The sequence below is a fragment of the Taurulus bubalis genome (assembly GCF_910589615.1).
Source record: "Taurulus bubalis genome assembly, chromosome: 6".
Classification (NCBI taxonomy): Eukaryota; Metazoa; Chordata; class Actinopteri; order Perciformes; family Cottidae; genus Taurulus; species Taurulus bubalis.
In genome coordinates, this window is record NC_136594.1 from 2564379 (window position 1) to 2586686 (window position 22308).

Below are 22308 nucleotides of genomic sequence, written 5' to 3' on the forward strand. Positions count from 1 at the left end.
GAGAATGTGTGTGTGTGTGTGTGTGTGTGTGTGTGTGTGTGTGTGTGTGTGTGTGTGTGTGTGTGTCAACTGTAAATGTCCCCGGTGTAACGGTTTCATTGAGAAAAGAAGAAAAAAAGCTGAGGCATGAAGGGTGAGGCGGTGCCCTCGCTAAATGGGAGTGGCTGGCAGCTGGCCAATCACAAAGAGACGGCGACCCTGAGTGACAGCGAGCGAGAGAGAGAGAGAGAGAGGGAGAGAGAGGGAGAGAGAGGGAGAGAGAGAGTAAAGAGGTCTTAAGAAGAACAGAATGTCATCTTCCATAAACGATGCAGTCACCCACGAACCAATCGGGAAGGAGTGCTCCCTTGTTAACTCGTTCATTTCCCTGTTTTACTCTATAGCTCGCTGAACGGGGCCCAGGGGCCCAAAGTGGCCTTCACCTACACACAAAGAAGGGCCTCAAAATGACCACCAAAAAAAGGAAAATGACGACAAAGAGACACACAAGTAACCACAAAGACTCTCACGATGACTAAGAAAGAGGCAACACAACCACAAAGAGACACACAACTATACAAAGACAAGATAAAAAGGTGCAAAACTACAGATTCAAATAGCTGTAGAAAGACCAAAACTACAAAGAGACTAAACTCGGAGGACCTAGAGGACCTGGTCCCTATGTGGACTCTGAAGAGGACCTGGTCCCTATGTGGACTCTGTGAAGAGGACCTGGTCCCTATGTGGACTCTGTGAAGAGGACCTGGTCCCTATGTGGACTCTGAAGAGGACCTGGTCCCTATGTGGACTCTGAAGAGGACCTGGTCCCTATGTGGACTCTGTGAAGAGGACCTGGTCCCTATGTGGACTCTGAAGAGGACCTGGTCCCTATGTGGACTCTGAAGAGGACCTGGTCCCTATGTGGACTCTGTGAAGAGGACCTGGTCCCTATGTGGACTCTGAAGAGGACCTGGTCCCTATGTGGACTCTGTGAAGAGGACCTGGTCCCTATGTGGACTCTGTGAAGAGGACCTGGTTCCTATGTGGACTCTGAAGAGGACCTGGTCCCTATGTGGACTCTGTGTAGAGGACCTGGTCCCTATGTGGACTCTGTGAAGAGGACCTGGTTCCTATGTGGACTCTGTGAAGAGGACCTGGTCCCTATGTGGACTCCGTGAAGAGGACCTGGTCCCTATGTGGACTCTAAAGAGGACCTGGTCCCTATGTGGACTCCGTGAAGAGGACCTGGTCCCTATGTGGACTCTGAAGAGGACCTGGTCCTTATGTGGACTCTAAAGAGGACCTGGTCCCTATGTGGACTCCGTGAAGAGGACCTGGTCCCTATGTGGACTCTGAAGAGGACCTGGTCCCTATGTGGCCTCCGTGTAGAGGACCTGGTCCCTATGTGGACTCTGAAGAGGACCTGGTCCCTATATGGAGGTGTGCAGGTCTCAATGAAAACACAAGGTCTTTGAAGACGTAGCGTTGTGAATATTATCTTCCATTTCTTATTACACCGGCCCTTTAAGAGAATGCTTTTAGTACCGGTCCTTTAAGAGAATGTTTTTAGTACCGGCCCTTTAAGAGAATGATTTTAGTCGTCTAAACTCAACTTCCTGTTTTAGTTTGAAACTGAAAAAGTTGTTATATTCTTTTGTACGTTACGTCACAGTTTTACCACAGAATGTGTCCCAATGTGCTGCATTGTTAAGTCTTTTTAAAGAAAGTAAGAAAGTTTGCGTTTAACGACCATGACTCAGTGAATAACTGAGTCCAGAAGACGAATAAGAACCATGCAGACAGACTCTGAAGACAAAAACAATGCTGGCTTCAGCCGGAGGAATTACACAAATGAATCACTTTTATTTTGCAATCCGAGCAGAGAGAAAGGTCTTCGTCACTCCGGGCCGATAGTCGTGATGAAGACTATTAGCTAATTGAAGGTCTGCTGACACCACACGACTCCTGCAATAATCATCTCTGTGGACACGCCCCCTGAACACTCGGGAAGTTTCCCGTTGAAGATGACGAAGAGGAGAAATCAAGGCTTCTTTTTTAAAAATCTACTGCAGAAAAAAAAATGCAATTTGCACTTTAATTTAGAAAGTACATCTTAAAAAGAAACAAAAACTGCACTGAAAATGGCTGAAAATGCAAATGTCCTGCCTTCCACTTTACAGCACTTCCGTCGTACTAGTATACAAGTGTGGAAAGTACTTTGTTTCATTGTACTAATACTTCACATTTCATATAAACGTAGGAATGATGTGATGAATGGTGAGGGACGGGTTATATTTATACAATATGACATGTGCATTAATGCATGAAGTACATGTATTTCCCTACGCGGGTTGTTGGGTTTGTGTGTGTGTGTGTGTGTGTGTGTGTGTGTGTTTGTTTAAACTGCTGCCTTATGCACAGTTCACTCCTCGGGGAGAACAGGCGCGTCCCGGTGGATTCCTCCTCATTAAAATAAAGGACGAATCAATGATTTCTAAAAAAGAAAAGCTTGTGTTTCTCCAGCAGAGGAGAGTCTGAGCAGAGGAGCGATTCCTCTGCAGGAAAGATGCCGTTGCTCAACGTTTACGTCTCACGTTGCTGCTTAGAAACGGTTCAATGCAGCGGTTGCATTTCATGATATGTGACCGTTTAAATATACAGTTTCATTCATTCATTGTTTACTACTTTCTGCTTGAAGAAAAACCAACGCTGCGACCACGAGGACTCATATGACCTCATCTGTTATACGCTCTTTATTACCAACCTGCTGCTTGTGTTATGTGTTTTATTGTGTTGCATATTATTGTGTTGTATGAACTAAAACAGTGTACAGCGCAGTACTCTGTGTTACTGTAGTGTTTGCTGTTGAATTGTACTGATACAATTATAATAAGCTGCTGTAAATGTAAAAAATACAACTATAATAATACATTAAAAATATATATATATAATACAAATAATAATGCATGATAAATATTAAATGAAGAAAAAAAGAAACATTTAAATTATTAATTTAATAAATTAAATATATATAAAACAAATAAATAAAATAATAAATAAATAAAATAACGACCAAGGACCTTAAAACAGCAAACAGAAAGCTTGAGTCGTGGCATGATTAAAATGAGCCTCCAGTGTAACGTGAAGACACCACTCCATGGTGGCAGTGATGTTTGTGTATTCGTGTATTTGTGTATTTGTGTGGCGGTCCTCTGCTGACACTCTGTGGTCACATGAAGAACTGCAGATGAAGCCAGAGGCCGACCGCACAGTTACTCAGCACACGTTGTTGTAGTGAAAGGTTGAGGTACTTGTACTACATAATACCTCTCATAACACCTCTTCTGCTACTTCAGCTCACGTTTCAGAGACACATTCTGTACCTTTTCACTCCACTGTGATTATCTAATAACGTTTACTTCAATTTTTTTATTTTATTAATAATACAAAACAAAAACAGATAAATTATAAAGTAATATTATCGTGCAAAAATAAAACTTTATTGATCACTGGGAAGAAATGCACGAGCCACTTAACTTGTTCGACACTGTACAAGTTAATGCATCAGGAATTAAAATAACATTACAATATGCATTCTTCATATATATATATATATATATATATATATATATATATATATATATATATATATATATATATATATATATATATAATGAGTACTGTCAGTTTACTTTGATTACAATACTGTATTTATTTTACTTAAAATGTGCAAACTTCAGAACAAATCATAAATTTCCTCTTTTTTTTGTTTTTAAGTTCATGTTGATGTTCTTCGTCCCGTTGACAAATATTTATAACATTTATTTATTTTGGGGCTTTGCTCATCACTGTGCCTGTTTCTACGTTACCTCTTTTTGTTGTGTTCGTTTCACTTGTTAACAACATTTTAAAAGGTTTTAAAAGATCCGGTTTAAAATATGTTGGTGGATCCATTCACAGAAATGCACTTCAATAAACTACGTTTTCCTCTGTGTATTTGTCCTCAGAGCCGCTGTGATTTGGTTATAGCGCTCTTCATAAGTACATGGGGAGCAGGAGGCGGGTCCGCCGTACGTTTATACAGTTCCCTGAAGGCACCGTATCTCCGACACCTCGTGAACCAGACGATTGTTGTACGGACGGCCTCCTCTGGAAAGGGGAGGAGTTGCAATCTGCAAGCTCACCACTTGGTGTCGCCAAATCGTACGCACTGTCCCTTTAAATGGTCTGAGGCTCCAGCAGTGCAGGAGATCATCTTGGAATAATACACGAGTTGCAATGATGTGAAGTTTTCCTGTTCAGTGTGTGTGTGTGTGTGTGTGTGTGTGTGTGTGTGTGTGTGTGTGTGTGGGCATAGTGCCCACCTGCGTCAGTGTGTGTCAGCATGACGCATTTGGTCCTGCATCACCTTGCTGTGACACACACACACACACACACACACACACACACACACACACACACACACACACACACAAAGAGGGACAGCTCTGATTTCAAGAGAATAAATCAAAACACACATCACAGATGAGGTGATCAGTTATGAACACAAGAGGGCAGCAGAGTCCCGCATGAGGACTCCGGTGTGTGTGTGTGTGTGTGTGTGTGTGTGTGTGTGTGTGTGTGTGTGTGTGTGTGTGTATATACATGCGTGTGTGTGTGTCGACCCGAGTGGTTGTCAGTCAAAGAACCACCAAACCTTTGATTGAACTGCCGGTTGTGTGTGTGTGTGTGTGTGTGTGTGTGTGTGTGTGTGTGTGTGTGTGTGTGTGTGTGTGTGTGTGTGTGTGTGTGTGTGTGTGTGTGTGTGTGGGTGAAATAAAGGGAGCGGAAGTGGGGTGAGTCACTGAGGTTTGGGATGAAAGGGATGAACGGGAGATGAAGGCTTCAGTAAAGTAACAAACACGACTGTCCTCTCAGAAGCAAAGCAAATAAATAAATAAAAACCTCTTCGTGAACGAGGCGTGAGGACGGTTGGGCAAACAAGTCACGTGACATCAACGCGGGAGATATTTAAAGAATTTAAAAGTTTAGTTTCACACAAAAAGCGCCCCAACCTTCACTTCCTGTGACCGTTAACGAGGTTTCCATCGTGTTCCTCAGCAGTCAGGACGTCCAGAACCGGACCGCCGGTGGTCTTTTTCATCTTGAGAGTAATATCGTTCCTGGAACACTTTCATGAATTATTTGTGTGAAGAGTGAAAGAAACTGAGAGACGGAGAGTTCGGTGCAGACGAGAAAATACGTTTATAGAATACTAATTTGTTTTTTTCCCAGCTCCGTTTTCATGAGCCAGGCAGCAATCATGCTGATTGCTGCCTGGCTCATGAACGCTGACGTCTTCTTTTTTTAATTTGTTTAAGTTACCAAAGTGATATTTATATGGAAGCAGTCGGGGAGGATTGAGACTGGAGACCCGGATCTGTGTCCTGAGTTCTGCATGCGGTTTAGTTACGTTTTCATTGAAATGTAGAAAAAAAAAAAAAACATTAAAAAAAAGTTCATTATGTTTCGTTTGTGCTTCAAATCATTGTTAAATTTAAAAAAACATTCTGCTCTAACGTGTGCTGCTAGGGCACCTGTACGAAACCTCAAACAGGTGAATATTGAAGGGGAAATGTATGCAATATGTTGTTAGGGAACGTTTATGGTTCATAAGGATAAGAAGATTCTAGAAATGTCTTTGCTTGTCCATCTGAATGTATTCAACTTTTTCTGACTTGATTTGAAAGCATCAGTTTTGTGTGAAAATGACACAGGATTAGCTTTATGAGCACCGCTTTCACCAAGGCGGTTAGTGGACTGATGTTTTGAACCCTCGAGTTTAGTGATTTGGCCGTCGCCATCTTGGATTTCGATTGTCTTCATGTAGTTTTTTTTGCAGCCAATGAACTGAAACTGACCATATATGGACTGAGGAGGAGTGACGTAGAGACCCCGTATACATCTCTTGTGTCGACCTGTCAATCACCTTGTAGCCCCGCCCCTAAAGCGTCCCCTGCTTTATGGTCTGTTTGACTCTAAATGACCATAATTTACTAAATGAACATCATGCTGTATTGAAGAAGACTTGAAACTAGAGATTGAGACATAAACTCATGTTTACAATGTTTACTGAGGGAATACATCAAAAGAAGTAGAGTCATTTATGTAGACTTCTATACAACCAGAGGAGTCACCCCCTGTTGGTCAGGAGAGAGAATGCAGCTTTAACACATTAAGCATAGACTTCTATACAACCAGAGGAGTCGCCCCCTGCTGGTCAGGAGAGAGAATGCAGCTTTAACACATGAAGCATAGACTTCTACACAACGAGAGGAGTAGCCCCCTGGTGGTCAGGAGAGAGAATGCAGGTTTTAAAATACACTTCAGCATCGGTTTCACCCACCTCTATTCCTGGTTGGAATAGAGGTGGGTGTTGAGCTCTGGAAACTAGATCATTTCATGAAACCAAACAACCTTGGGTGAAGAAAAAAAAAATTGTGCTTCATAGGCATCAAGTGACGTCAATTTATCACGAAAACTGATCGGAATGCTAATTCTCAGACTGATGGGAAGAAGACGTGGAGACAGATGGGTCCACAGGGGAGGGAGAGCGGCGTGAGGAAAGGGAGAAACAAAAGAGGAGGGTGGAGAACCGGACTGATAGGCGAACGGAACGGAGAGGTGGAAGGTGAGCGAGAAGAGGAGGAGGGATATTAAAATGAATGATGTGCACTCTCGCGGCAGAGGTGCAGCTGGCAGAAGAGTGGTGTCGGCCAAGCCGGCAAAACAAACTGACTGATGCACAAATACAAACAGAAAGACAGTCACTGGAGGGACGGGATACGTCTCTCTGCGACTGCTGCTCCCACAACCATCATCTCTGGAATGTTTCATTTTCATGTGTTTTTGAAAGTTATATAGAAGTCTATGCTTCATGTGTTGAAGCTGCATTCTCTCTCCTGACCACCAGGGGTTGACTCTGGTTGTATAGAAGTATACGCTTCATGTTTTAAAGCTGTATTTTCTCTTCTGACCACCAGGGGGCAACTACTCTGGTTGTATAGAAGTACATGCTTCATGTGTTAAAGCTGCATTCTCTCTCCTGACCACCAGGGGGCGACTCCTCTGGTTGTATAGAAGTCTATGCTTCATGTGTTGAAGCTGCATTCTCTCTCCTGACCACCAGGGGTCGACTCTGGTTGTATAGAAGTATACGCTTCATGTTTTAAAGCTGTATTTTCTCTTCTGACCACCAGGGGGCAACTACTCTGGTTGTATAGAAGTACATGCTTCATGTGTTAAAGCTGCATTATCTCTCCTGACCACCAGGGGGCGACTCCTCTGGTTGTATAGAAGTCTATGCTTCATGTGTTGAAGCTGCATTCTCTCTCCTGACCACCAGGGGGCGACTCCTCTGGTTGTATATAAGTATATGCTTCATGCGTTAAAGCTGCATTCTCTCTCCTGACCCCCAGGGGGCTACTCCTCTGGTTGTATAGAAGTCTATATAAAATGACTCTACTTCTCTCTTGATTTATTCCCTCAGTAAACATTGCTCTCCCTCTCCATCCCTCTCTCCCTGATATGAATGAAAATGAGTCAGTGCGAGTGTGGCGGTGACAGATTTTGGCGAGAAGTTGTAGCTTTGGCGTGAGGGCACTGCAAATATCTGCCACCTCCCTCTGAGGAGAAAGAGGGGCGTGAAGAGAGAGAAAGAGAGAGAGAGGACATAACTCTGTTACTGTACTCTCATCAAGTTATGGTTGTTTTTGTGGCTTTAGTATTAGATAAACCTGTTTTTTTTTAAGTCTGACTAGTTGGCCTTTGTTCTCTGTCACAAATCCACTATACGGTTTTTAAATCTTTGAATTGGAACAAACTACAGGCAATAACTACACTAAGAAATACTCATCTGGTCAAAGTAGGAAGTTTTAGTTGAGTTAGTTGCTACCATGATGGCACATCTTGTCTCATCATGGTAGCACACATGTTAAATGTAAACTAGGCTTTGAGAAGGAGTTTATTGATCATGTGTCTTATTTGATGTATCATGAATCCATTTAAGGGTGAAGTATGTTAATGTTGATATTCCTTATGTAGCAAGCGGCTTCTTCTACATCACTTCACTGTCTGTATGACAGTGAGAAGTTAAACAACTTTATTATCACCAACTTATCCTCATCATAAGACGACGTAAAAGCGTCCTAAACTTGAGTCAAACCTTCATTATCTCTCCTGACCACCAGGGGGCAACTCTGGTTGTATAGAAGTCTATGCTTCATGTGTTGAAGCTGCATTCTCTCTACTGACCACCAGGGTGTGACTCCTCTGGTTGTATAGAAGTATATGCTTCATATGTTAAAGTTGCATTCTCTCTCCTGACCACCAGGGGGCAACTCTGGTTGTATAGAAGTCTATGCTTCATGTGTTAAAGCTGCATTCTCTCTCCTGACCACCAGGGGGTGACTCCTCTGGTTGTATAGAAGTCAATGCTTCATGTGTTAAAGCTGCATTCTCTCTCCTGACCACCAGGGTGTGACTCCTCTGGTTGTATAGAAGTATATGCTTCATATGTTAAAGTTGCATTCTCTCTCCTGACCACCAGGGGGCGACTCCTCTGGTTGTATAGAAGTCTATATAAATGACTCTACTTCTCTTGATGTATTCCCTCAGTAAACATTGTAAACATGAGTTTATGTCTCAATCTCTAGTTTCAAGTCTTCTTCAATACAGCATGATGTTCATTTAGTAGATTATGGTCATTTAGAGTCAAACAGACCATAATACAGGTCGGGGTTTTAGGGCTGAGTTTTCTTCCATCTATTTCCCTTTTATAAGGTTTTGTGTGGAGAGTTTAAAAAGGACGTAGCTGCTCAGATTGTAAAGCCCTTTGAGGCAAAGTTATGATTTGTTATATCGAGTTATAATATCACTAAAATTGACATTTCCACTCGATGCACACAGAACTGATGTGTCAGTTATTGCTTTTCATTTTGTATGTTAATAATGTCGCCTTTTTAATGACATCCAGAATCGAAGGCTGATAAATGATTAAATGAAAGCACCAGTTACTTGTATTTTTCCTCGCTGGATGCGGTTACATTTATTTATTTTTTAATCGTCACGTGATCCTCCCCCAAAAAAAGCCACTTTCACTTCTCAATCATGATATCATAGTATCAAACAGGGAAACGGCAGATTAATAAGGCAAGTTTATGGAAAAATTAACACTGCAGTGGTCCAACGAGACAAAACCACCAGCAACTCTTCCCTCTCTGACTTCTGCCTATTTTAGCCCACGTTTTACAAACCACAGGCGTTCTCAGATTACTGTGACCTTTGAGCAATGTCACGGCCCAAAACAACAAAAAGCACATTTACAGTAACATGAACGCTGGTGGCAGCGACGGGGTTAAAGAAACACGAGACGGAGGAGGACGACTGCTTTGACATTCAAGGCTGAATTTAGATAAAAACAAACAAAAACAAAACAGGGGTATTAGACGTGGCCATTAAAGTTGTGTCCCATTATTAACCAATTAAATGCAATAAAAGGTTATTAGACAAGCACAAAAAGTAGAAATTAATGCATTGTAAAATATTGATTAGAGTTAAAGTTACAATAAGGAACCTTTAATTGTGTTGATTTTAGTGGGACCTTTGGACAAAAGCATCCAGCTGCTGGATAGAAACAGACAATCTTGATGTGATGAAGGTCACATGGAGGTATAAAGGTTAAACAGGCCGCTTCATAACCAAGTAAAAACTCCATGTAGTAACTTAGGAAAAATGTGTATGAAGCTGGATACTTTTCTTCAATCAGTTGGTAGAAATAGCAAAACGCTTCGTTTTTTTAAGCCACCTTGAATTCATTGGATTATAGTGTTTGTGTCTTTTAACAAAATGGTCTATGTGTGATGAGGAAAATAGAAAGGAACTGAAAGTAAAGCTTTGTCAGGGCCGAACACACAACCTGAGCCGTCTCTCCAGTCTTTCCGGAGTCTGTCACCCCGGCTCGTCTACAGGGAACGCTGCAAAACAACATGAATTGTGAATAGAGCGCTGGGCTGCTTTTTATTACCCGCTTATTTTCAGTTGGTTTTGTACCGACGGTGGGAAAAAAAAACATTTCTAGTTATATAATGTCATTGTGCCGTTCCTGAGCTATTGTACTTCACTGGTGTTAATTATCACCTCGGCCTTTATACTTTATACTCTCAGAGTGCCCAACCTATTTTTAGGCCCTTTCCTCATAAATTGCAAACCCAAACTAAAAAGGGTGTATCTCTGCAACCACTAGTCTATTTGAATAATTTTGGGGTTATAGTAAAAGGTACACATGTGAGATTTAGTTCAGATGTGTAAATATCAGTTTATATGTTACTGGTTAAGAGTAAATGAAGATGACACACGCAAAGAAATCAAAAGGTTTCAGGTCCGCCTATAAAAAAATAATTTTCATGATGATTATTTCTTTGAAATGATGCAGCTGTAAGGTCCAACTCTAACCCAAATCATAGCTCAATATGTGAACATTCTCTAACCCAAATCATAGCTCAATAAGTGAACATTCTCTAACCCAAATCATAACTCAATATGTGAACATTCTCTAACCCAAATCATGGAGAGAGTTAGAGAGGGTTTAGAACAGAGAACATTCAGGCGAAGTCTCAAAAATTTGTATTGGGGCACATTTGCGCACATCTGTGACATTTACATTTTTTCATAAAACAAGCTATGATTTACAGTTTTATATAATAATCGCTCAGTCTACCCCCTAGGGGAGGATTGTTTTTTAAAAGGTTAATACTCTATATACATTTTCTTACATTGATTTGCTTTATTTGTCTGTCTTTACATTGTTTTCCCTCCTGGGGATCTACCTTTTCACTTTTTCACCTCCTCTTATTTAATTTATGTGTATCTTCTTTTTTTTGGCAACAGAGGGAATCTGTGTTCTGCCAATAATGGACTCCTTGAACTGATCTGGTGCCAGAGACGGCGAGACAGCAGAGACGGGTGAAGCAGCAGAAGCAGTAAACATGCTTTCAATCACAGTTAAGGGGGGGGGCAGATACTGGTCCTGCAGCAGTAAATGCTGATCAACTAGTCGACATGTACTACTTTAGAGTCTGGGGGGGCAGACCAGAGGGTAATAAAATCCTTCTAACCCATCGGCAATCTTTCCATCCTAGGATCTGCTGCATGACGGGGTAAGTGGGGTTTTAACCTGTCAGGTCTAATAAAAATCAGTTAGCCCCTCCAGACCCAGAACCAGACACCAGGCTTCGCTGACACACCTGGTCTGATCTGCAACTGGGTCAGCGGCTGTCCGCCTGCCCGTCTTTCTGCTTGTTTGTCCGTCAAATAAATAAAAAAAGACAAAAAAAACACAACCCTGTCACAACCCACTGCCTCCGTTTCAAGGCTCAGGACTCAAGGTCTTGTTATGTGTGTGGGGGTTTATCAGAGACTCAGCTCCAGTAATGTTTAAGAAGATGTTAAATATGGCTGCTATCAAAAGTGGTTCTTTTCTGGTGGCGCCCACATCATGAAAACACTGTGTGACGTATTCAGTTTCAAACCTTGAATCAGGGCGATATGGTGAAAATCTAATATTACGGTATTTTCTACCAAATACGTCTATATGATACTTTAACTAAAGAGATTTCTGATAAACCCTCATCAGTAATGTGGGTATAATGACAAAGTGGGTTAAGGCAAATAACAGAAAAGCTAGAAAAAGTCAGAAGAGTCCAGGAAATGACATCACTTTACTGTAATGCAGCCTTTAAAACCAGGAAAGGACTTCACTTGCAATATTATGATATTCAAAATCAAAGACGATATCTAGTCTCAAATCAGGATGTCGATTTTCTAGAAATATATTGCCCAACATTCATCATTTTAACAGAAAATAAGGACACATGTTAAATTTGACTTTTCTTGCTTAGCTGGCAACAGTCTCCAGGCGTTTATGAAAAATCCTGCTCGTCTTGTTAAAGAAAACATTCTCCGGAGCTCTCAGAGACGTACAATCAATCGAGACACAGAGCTATTGATTTTCTTAGTCGTTTGAATCGCATTTGGACTAAAAGCTCCGACACTATTTGGACACAACCTATCGATCCCGCGATGAATCTTACAGCTTCCTGACTCTTGGTCCACGGTAACGGTGACGCATCTGCAAAAACATCAGCTCCGCTCTCCGGCCTTGAAACAGAGCTGAAGAACAAACCTCTGCTCATCTCTAAACATCTACAAAAAGCACACGGAACCGATCCGAAAACTACAATGAGGCCCAATAACCTCGATTAGAGGACGCTTTCCTGAAGAAATTACAAAGTCTGATTGATGAAGCAGCCTTTTTAGTCTGGTCGGAGCTGCTTTGAAAACATATCAAAGTGCTGAACAACAGACGGCGTTGATAGCTTTCCGATGCTTCTATATCGGACACGCAACCCTCTGTAAGTGAACGCCCTTTTGCCACGAGGACTTTGTCTCCACACCCCGTCTTTGCTAGGTGAAGCTCAGATGAACTGGGACCTTGTTAGGACCGCTGGATCCCAAATACGATTACCACATGTAGTGTGGAACAACAGTAATTGTGTTTAATGGCCCTTCCACTCGTCTCCAGGTAACCCTGCACAGAGCCCTGTGTTTGGGAGGCAACGGCTAAGCACAGAGTTCTGCACAGAGGAGATATGAGTTGTGCAGGATAATGAATGATGCCTCTATGGGGAGCGGGAGGGGGAGGGGAGGGGAGGGGAGCGGCAGATAGAGGATGTTCCCTACAACCAGGTGGAGGGAGCGCACTCCTTGATGTCCCGACACAAAGCACACTGGCTGACAACGTGCTGCAGTTACCACCAGTGTCCGTTCAGCTCCAGTTATGTCCCCAGATCAACATTCACCGCTGTAACTGCAGTTTGAAGCTCTGATGAATCAATAGAATGCATAATAACATGAAAAGGGTACATGTGAGAAACTAACCCACTGAGAATCATCAGCCCATTCTGCAGCTCAACTACACCTTTCAAAACCAAATCAATTGTTTTGGTCATAGGGTACATTTACATTGACTGTTGTCGTGTGTGCTACTTAGAGCCAGCAGAACCTCAGAATATATCCAGCAGTTTTAAGTCATCAATTGAAATGCATCAATTTGTAGATACACTTATCAGCAATGGTGAGAAGTTTTGCTGACAGTTACAGCAATGACGTGTTGGCTGATGGATGAAGATGTAGAGACATTTAGAGACGTTTTCCATATCAAACCGACTCAGATGCATCAGAATAGTTGAAATATCCTAACTTATGGCTATAAGGTGAACCTATGGAAACATCCAGGAGACTCCGCCCACCCTTCATAACTCTAAGGATATCCCATCTGTAAAAAGGTGACCCGTACTCACTCCCACTGTTTCCTCCTGGCCTGTGGTGTGTTGTGCAGCTTGTGCGCCTGGTGGGCCATGATGACGTCGCGGTGGTCCACCACTCCTCCCCTCCGGCGGATCAGCGGGACTTTGGGGTCAGTGATGCTGGCAACCAGGGACAAGGAGCCCCGGCCGGGGCGAACCCCATAGCCGCCGCCGGTGCCGGTAAAGGGCACGTCTCCGTACTGCTCCACCCGCACGTCGTAGACGGCGTGGTAGTAGGTGGGGTTGGGGCCCACGCTGCTCCCGCTGATCGGGGGAGGGTGGCAGCGTAGCGTCCGGTGGAGGCCCTGAGAGGAGGGGGTGCAGGAGGAACCCCGGGGCCACCCCACCGAGCCGCCATGGTCCGGGTAGAGGGGGGTCAGCATGGAGCTGGAGGAAGAGGAGATGGAGAGGGATGAGAAAGGACCAGCAAGGTCGCCGACATAGATTCAAAATTCAAGATATTTTTATTGTCATATGCACAGATAACATAGTTACTCTGTACAATGAAACGTTTGTTTTGCTGGGTCCTCCTAACACACATAATTACAAAAATAAACTTAAGGTAAACAAAATAAGGCACAACATATATAGTCCAGTTATACTTAAAACTCACAATATTGTGGTTGACTTTATTCGTGGATTACTGGAGGACTTCGTGGCGATTGAAGCAAACACTCAATATGTTGGGTAACCGACTGAGGCTTAAATTGCGCCATAGACTTTTTGTGACTGTTTTGACAAAAAGTAACCAACAGTATTATTCCTTAACTTCGTGCTCGTCTGTCTTGATCTCCAGGTGATCTGTAGCTTTAGCTTCCATCTTTATCTTTTTAACCTGTTTTCTCTGCTGAATCATAATCATAATAATGCATGGTAGCGTAGCTCTGACAGCTCGATGGAGTAGCAGCAGGGGGGCGGAGCTTAGCATTGGAAATGAAAGAAACCTGTCATTGAAGTTAATCTGGGTTTTTGCAGAATCATCTGATTCTCCTTTTTTTGTTAACCCCTTGTGGACACAATAAAGTGTCTTGTACGTCACAGTGAAAACTGTTTTTTACAACATTCTCTCTATGTATTAATGTCTATACATTTCCAGTCACACATTCATCCTTCCATAACATTTCCGATATCTCCCTTTTATTGTAGTTAGCATTGATAAAAATGTCTCAGGATGTCTATTCAGTTGACATTTTCCCACTCAAAATGCAATTGTTGTTTTTTAGGCAGATCTGTGCTTTTGCTCTCTCTCAAATTAATATGTTAGAAACAAATATAAACCAGAGGGTGCAGTCTGAACAAGACTGTGTCTTTCACTTGGTGAAGAAGAAACTAAAATAAGAGAGGAGAAAAGATGAAGAATATGAATCCACATGTAGAGAGGGGGTGCATTAATAAAACAGACACTCAATACAAATACAGAGGACGATCAACAATGAGAGATATGGAGAGAGAGAGGAAAGAAAGGAAGGGAGGACAGGCGGATGAAGGGGAAACACTCCTAATTAAAAGCTGCAAAGAGTAATGACGCTAACCTCTCGGCTTTTTAATTTTTGCTTCAAAATTGCATGTGTGTGTGTGTGTGTGTGTGTGTGTGTGTGTGTGTGTGTGTGTGTGTGTGTGCAGCAGCGTATTGTAAACAGCACTTTTCCTCACCAGTTATCTGCTGAGGGTGCATTACACATTATTTCTCCCTGACATGGTGTAAAGCGAAAACTAATTCACGGAGACAGACGCGTGCACACACACACACACACACACACACACACACACACACACACACACACACACACACACACACAGATTTACGCTCACACACTGCAGGTACAATGAGGAGACATACTGCTATGGTCAGGACTTTGTTGGGTTATTGAGGGTGTGTGTGTGTGTGTGTGTGTGTGTGTGTGTGTGTGTGTGTGTGTGTGTGTGTGTGTGTGTGTGTGTGTGTGTGTGCGCCGCAGGGCTTGAATAACACAGGTCTGGTTGTATTAGTGATCGCAGCAGAGAGCACAAACTCAGGACCATGCACACGTCGTGGAGGAAGGGCAAACTACAGACCCAACACCGGCGACAGAGGACACCCAAAGAGAGGGGGGGGTTATGACGGGACACAGCGAGGTTGATGGGCAGATAAAGAGGAGGGTGAGAGGGTGAACAGATGAGTGAAAAAGGAAGACAGTTAATGGAGGACAGAAAAAAAATATAAAAAGTGAGACAAAAAAACGTGCACCCCAAAGGCACAAGTGTGTGATGGAGAGAGCGCTTTAATAAAAGGTACAGAGGCAGCAAAAGACGAGCAGATGAGGGAGAACGAGTGGGAGAGATTAGGGGGACATGACAGATGAGTGGACGAAGGACTAATTGAGAGAGAAAGACAGGGACGAAGCAAAATCCCCCTCTCGCTCAGTCATTCTCTTTCCCAGGGGACCGAAGGCAGAAGAGACGGGGAGGTTTCTGCTACCCTGGCTGAGCAGGAAACTACTACAACTCTACATCCTGTAGTACAGGAAACTACTACAACTCTACATCCTGTAGTACAGGAAACTACTACAACTCTACATCCTGTAGTACAGGAAACTACTACAACTCTACATCCTGTAGTACAGGAAACTACTACAACTCTACATCTTGTAGTACAGGAAACTACTACAACTCTACATCCTGTAGTACAGGAAACTACTACAACTCTACATCCTGTAGTACAGGAAACTACTACAACTCTACATCCTATAGTACAGGAAACTACTACAACTCTACATCCTGTAGTACAGGAAACTACTACAACTCTACATCCTGTAGTACAGGAAACTACTACAACTCTACATCCTGTAGTACAGGAAACTACTACAACTCTACATCCTGTAGTACAGGAAACTACTACAACTCTACATCATGTAGTACAGGAAACTACTACAACTCTACATCCTGTAGTACAGGAAACTACTACAACTCTACATCCTGTAGTACAGGAAACTACTACAACTCTACATCCTGTAGTACAGGAAACTACTACAACTCTACATCTTGTAGTACAGGAAACTACTACAACTCTACATCCTGTAGTACAGGAAACTACTACAACTCTACATCCTGTAGTACAGGAAACTACTACAACTCTACATCCTATAGTACAGGAAACTACTACAACTCTACATCCTGTAGTACAGGAAACTACTACAACTCTACATCCTGTAGTACAGGAAACTACTACAACTCTACATCCTATAGTACAAGAAACTACTACAACTCTACATCCTGTAGATATACAGTACAGGAAACTACAACAACACTACATCCTGTAGTACAGGAAACTACTACAACTCTACATCCTATAGTACAGGAAACTACTACAACTCTACATCCTATAGTACAGGAAACTACTACAACTCTACATCCTGTAGTACAGGAAACTACTACAACTCTACATCCTGTAGTACAGGAAACTACTACAACTCTACATCCTATAGTACAAGAAACTACTACAACTCTACATCCTGTAGATATACAGTACAGGGAACTACTACAACTCTACATCCTGTAGTACAGAAAACTACTACAACTCTACATCCTGTACATATACAGTACAGGGAACTACTACAACTCTACATCCTGTAGTACAAGAAACTACTACAACTCTACATCCTGTAGTACATGAAACTACTACAACTCTACATCCTGTAGTACAGGAAACTACTACAACTCTACATCCTGTAGTACAGGAAACTACTACAACTCTACATCCTGTAGTACAGGAAACTACTACAACTCTACATCCTGTAGTACATGAAACTACTACAACTCTACATCCTGTAGTACAGGAAACTACTACAACTCTACATCCTGTAGTACAGGAAACTACTACAACTCTACATCCTGTAGTACATGAAACTACTACAACTCTACATCCTGTAGTACAGGAAACTACTACAACTCTACATCCTGTAGATATACAGTACAGGGAACTACTGCATACATCCTGTAGTTCTTGCCAATAGCTCTGTTTTTGTGTCACTGCCTCTCTGCATCCTCTGAGCTGCTGACGGCTCGGTCAGTTATCATGGTCAGTGTTGACGAGTTCATATTACAGCTTTTAAATCCCATGAGCCTTCAGTTTGCAGCGTGACACCAATAAACAGCCAGACTCAGCTGAATTAAACCAAGATGACTCACCCTGAATTTGTAATAGTGATTTAATTCAAAGTATTTCTTTCATGGGGTGTTTGTCCTCTCTCTTTAGAGGGTGGTGTCAGTGAGACTAGTGTGTTACTTGCAGTCTGTGCAGTTGCACAGAGCAGGGGAAGTAAAAACATTTTTAAAAAGGGAGCATTGGTTTGCTGCATTTACAAGGGACAAAGAAGAGAAACAGGGAGCGATGCCTCAAAGTCACAGAAGCAGGATGTTGATTGGAAGGTCAATGAACTGAATCCCTGAGCAGCGCCGGGAGAAATCTGGCAATGGGGAATGTGGATGAGCGAAACCTTTTCCTACCCTTGAGGAGCTACCAGGGCCATAATTTCTCTAAATCTACTGTGAAAAACTACATTTCATCAATACAGTATAGGCTAAGGAGGGGGAGCTCAGCAGAGGGAGAGCTGACTGGCCAAGTTATTTTGCATTTGTCAGGTCAAGAGAGGATGTTTTACTTGCATGAATGAACGCATGAATGCATCTTTACGACGTAATCGACTCGTATCTTTTGCTACGTTTGCGTCCACACTATTTAAAAATGGTTTAAAAACCACAAAAACTGGGGCCAACGACATGTCCTGAGATTGCTTTCCAAACAAATAATGAATAATAAATACATGAATATATGACAAATGGAATGAAGTGGGATGCATAAACAACATTATCACATATGTTTGTTAATCCTAAAAACAGATTCCAGCCCATTAATGTTACAAAACTGAATATATCTATGCTTAAACAACAAATAAGATCATTCATAATTATATGACAAACTGAATGGGATGCATAGTTACATACATCTTTAAAAAGAAGAAAGTTGTTTCCTATATTGTAGATTTTGCGTCTTTACGGGAGATAATAGCAATCATGGCGGAACGTTTTTCAAATGTAATTACAGTTAATTACAGTGCAAGAGCTTCTGGCGCAGATTTAACACGCTGAATCAGCCACACAGCCAACAATGAGGACTGACTGCCAACACTGTTAAGAACTTTTAAGATTATTAGTGGACACGGACCATTTAAGACAGTCTGACTTTGCTGTCCACGGGTTTTTACTCACAACACCACAATTAAATGTCTCTTCCTTTTGGAAAAGGGAGAGAAGCATTGGGGAAACAGCCAAGTCAGTGACTAAATGTGTGACTTCAAGCGCTATTGGACGAGCTAATGAAGTGTGGTTTGCACCCAGTTGTGAGCTTGTACTGAACCAGTCCATCCACAATACTATGTTTCTGTTTAAAACATGTATCTTTTGCTACGTTTACACCGAGTATCCACACCAGGCGGCAACCGGCGACTCCTCTGGTTGTATAGAAGTCAATGCTTCATGTGTTAAAGCTGCTTTTTCTCTCCTGACCACCAGGGGGCGACTCCTCTGGTTGTATAGAAGTCTATATAGATGCCTCTACTTCTCTCTTGATTTATTCCCTCAGTAAACATTTTAAACATGAGTTTATGTCTCAATCTCTAGTTTCAAGTCTTCTTCAATACAGCATGATGTTCATTTAGTAAATTATGATGCATTTAGAAGAGGGGTGTCGAGCATACGGCCCGCAGGCCGAATCCGGCTCGCCACGTCATTTTTCGTGGCCCGCGACGGCTTGAAAAGGCATATGGTCACCAGAAAGTGGTCACATTTCTAACTAGTGTTATTGTGTTGGCATACTGTGATATTCTGTACTCTCTCAGGTTCAAACTGCATCATCGTTTCATTAAATCAATTTTAGAAGTTGAAAATGTTCGACTTGTCATTCAGGGGTGATGGTGGGTCCTGCAGCCAGACCAGTTGAACCAGTGGCCCAGACCACATACATGTTATAATTAGCTCACAATTATTTGTTGGGCCAAAGTTATGTCCTTCTCAATTGTGACAAAAAAGCTTTGAACAAAGTTAATATAATAGCGTTTTCTTCTGTTTTAAGTTTGATCGTTGATAGAGTAATGTGGGTTTCTTAACCCTAAATAAAATAGATTTATGTTATAATAACAGAGACATTTGCTTACATATATTTTTACATTTATAGAATTGCATGTACAATATTTTTTACACTTGAATAAACAATAATCAAATGCAAAGACTGTTATTTAACAATATGTTCAGAAGTAGTTACATTTAAACAGTGTTACGGTTACAGTTACAATCGGGGTGAAAATGAGTTCGACACCCCTGATTTAGAGACAAACAGACCATAACGCAGGGTATGCTTTAGGGCATAAAAAAGATGTCGGTCAGAACTCAAACACATTTTTCACATGTGGGCCTCGTAGAGCAGGACAAACGTACCAACCTACAAAACCAACTGTAATCGAAATGAAGAAGGGTGATGGAAACACAGAGCAGTGCCGAACGCAGCAACGTCAGCTAAACTACTTCTGAACCAGACGCCGGTACAACCTTGTCCTCTGCCGTCCCGTGTGATTGACTGTGTGGGCAGCTGACAGCACTGTCAGCAGCCAAGACGCTCCGCGGGTGTGACAGGACTTCATCACTAAACTATGACCAGGACGCACACTTTTTAATTATTTGATTGGGTAGAAATCTGACATCATCTCTGATATCGCCTGATTTGCTGGTGCTGCCAGGATTGGTCAAGTCAATTTGATCCAAATCCTGAATAATTGAGTGGTAATGCAATGGTCACCGTGTAGCCCTACATCCTGTAGTACAGGAAACTACTACAACTCTACATCCTGTAGTACATGAAACTACTACAACTCTACATCCTGTAGTACATGAAACTACTACAACTCTACATCATGTAGTACAGGAAACTACTACAACTCTACATCCTGTAGTACATGAAACTACTACAACTCTACATCCTGTAGTACATGAAACTACTACAACTCTACATCCTGTAGTACATGAAACTACTACAACTCTACATCATGTAGTACAGGAAACTACTACAACTCTACATACTATAGTACAGGAAACTACTACAACTCTACATCATGTAATACAGGAAACTACTACAACTCTACATCCTGTAGTACAGGAAACTACTACAACTCTACATCATGTAGTACAGGAAACTACAACAACTCTACATCATGTAATACAGGAAACTATTACAACTCTACATCATGTAATACAGGAAACTACTACAACTCTACATCCTGTAGTACATGAAACTACAACAACTCTACATCATGTAGTACAGGAAACTACTACAACTCTACATCATGTAGTACAGGAAACTACTACAACTCTACATCCTGTAGTACAGGAAACTACTACAACTCTACATCATGTAATACAGGAAACTACTACAACTCTACATCATGTAATACAGGAAACTACTACAACTCTACATCATGTAGTACAGGAAACTACTACAACTCTACATCATGTAGTACAGGAAACTACTACAACTCTACATCATGTAATACAGGAAACTATTACAACTCTACATCATGTAATACAGGAAACTACTACAACTCTACATCATGTAGTACAGGAAACTACTACAACTCTACATCATGTAGTACAGGAAACTACTACAACTCTACATCATGTAGTACAGGAAACTACTACAACTCTACATCATTTAATACAGGAAACTATTACAACTCTACATCATGTAATACAGGAAACTACTACAACTCTACATCATGTAATACAGGAAACTACTACAACTCTACATCCTGTAGTACAAGAAACTACAACAACTCTACATCATGTAGTACAGGAAACTACTACAACTCTACATCATGTAGTACAGGAAACTACTACAACTCTACATCCTGTAGTACAGGAAACTACTACAACTCTACATCATGTAATACAGGAAACTACTACAACTCTACATCATGTAATACAGGAAACTACTACAACTCTACATCCTGTAGTACAGGAAACTACTACAACTCTACATCCTGTAGTACAGGAAACTACTACAACTCTACATCATGTAGTACAGGAAACTACTACAACTCTACATCCTGTAGTACAGGAAACTACTACAACTCTACATCCTGTAGTACAGGAAACTACTACAACTCTACATCATGTAGTACAGGAAAGTGGTAATGAAATGGTCACCATGTAGCCCTAAAAGGCTTTTTAAAAGTTAGGGCTGAAAAATAATTTCATATCATCTAATGATCATTTCGAGATGCAAAGATTCACAGCAAACAGTGATTCACTGACTCAAATTAGTCAGACTGACCGGGCAGCAGAGATAAAAAGTGATCCAGCCAAACACAGATTCTGGTCTCCTGATGTTTCCGACTGTCTGGCTGCCGCTGACCTCGTTCTGCCCGTCAACGCCGCCCCCGAAAACGTGTCTGACCTCTTAGGTCGCAGCTCTGCGACCGCTGCCTCCATCAAGAAGCAGGTGAACGCAAAACAGGCCACACGGTTTCTCCTCTCGCGTCAGCTGATTGAGGCTCAAACGGCAACTGGGAAAAGTCTCCCCCGCTAACATGTGACATTGATACGAGGTTATCTGGGGATAAACCAGCACAGGAATACAGCGAATGTCTTTTTTTGACTTGCAAAAATGTGCTTCTTTTGTGCAGGTATTAGTCCAAGGTGATCGTCACGGCAGCCTCTTTATCCACTGACAAATGTTTTGTTGGAGTATGAAGTCAGTTTGAAGACGTGAAGATATACAGTAGTCTGCATTCTGTGGAATATGACATATTCGTCCTCTTTGACAAGGTGAAATGACATCACATTGCGGACTCTGGACGCTTGCCATCGTTGTTGTAGTTTAAATTACCTCTTGCTGCTT

At 41.9% G+C, this 22308-nt stretch overlaps 1 protein-coding gene across 1 annotated transcript in view; it reads right to left on the minus strand.

Moving 5' to 3' along the window:
- The window catches only part of cacna1ab (calcium channel, voltage-dependent, P/Q type, alpha 1A subunit, b), a gene marked incomplete at both ends in the record, with an annotated part of 167044 nt that extends 153279 nt beyond the window's left edge, over positions 1-13765 (minus strand). The window contains one exon of the mRNA XM_079220283.1: positions 13377-13765. Within this exon, the coding sequence (XP_079076409.1) occupies positions 13377-13765 (389 nt within the window). The remainder of the gene's footprint in view (positions 1-13376) is intronic.
- Between the last annotated feature and the right edge of the window lie 8543 nt (positions 13766-22308).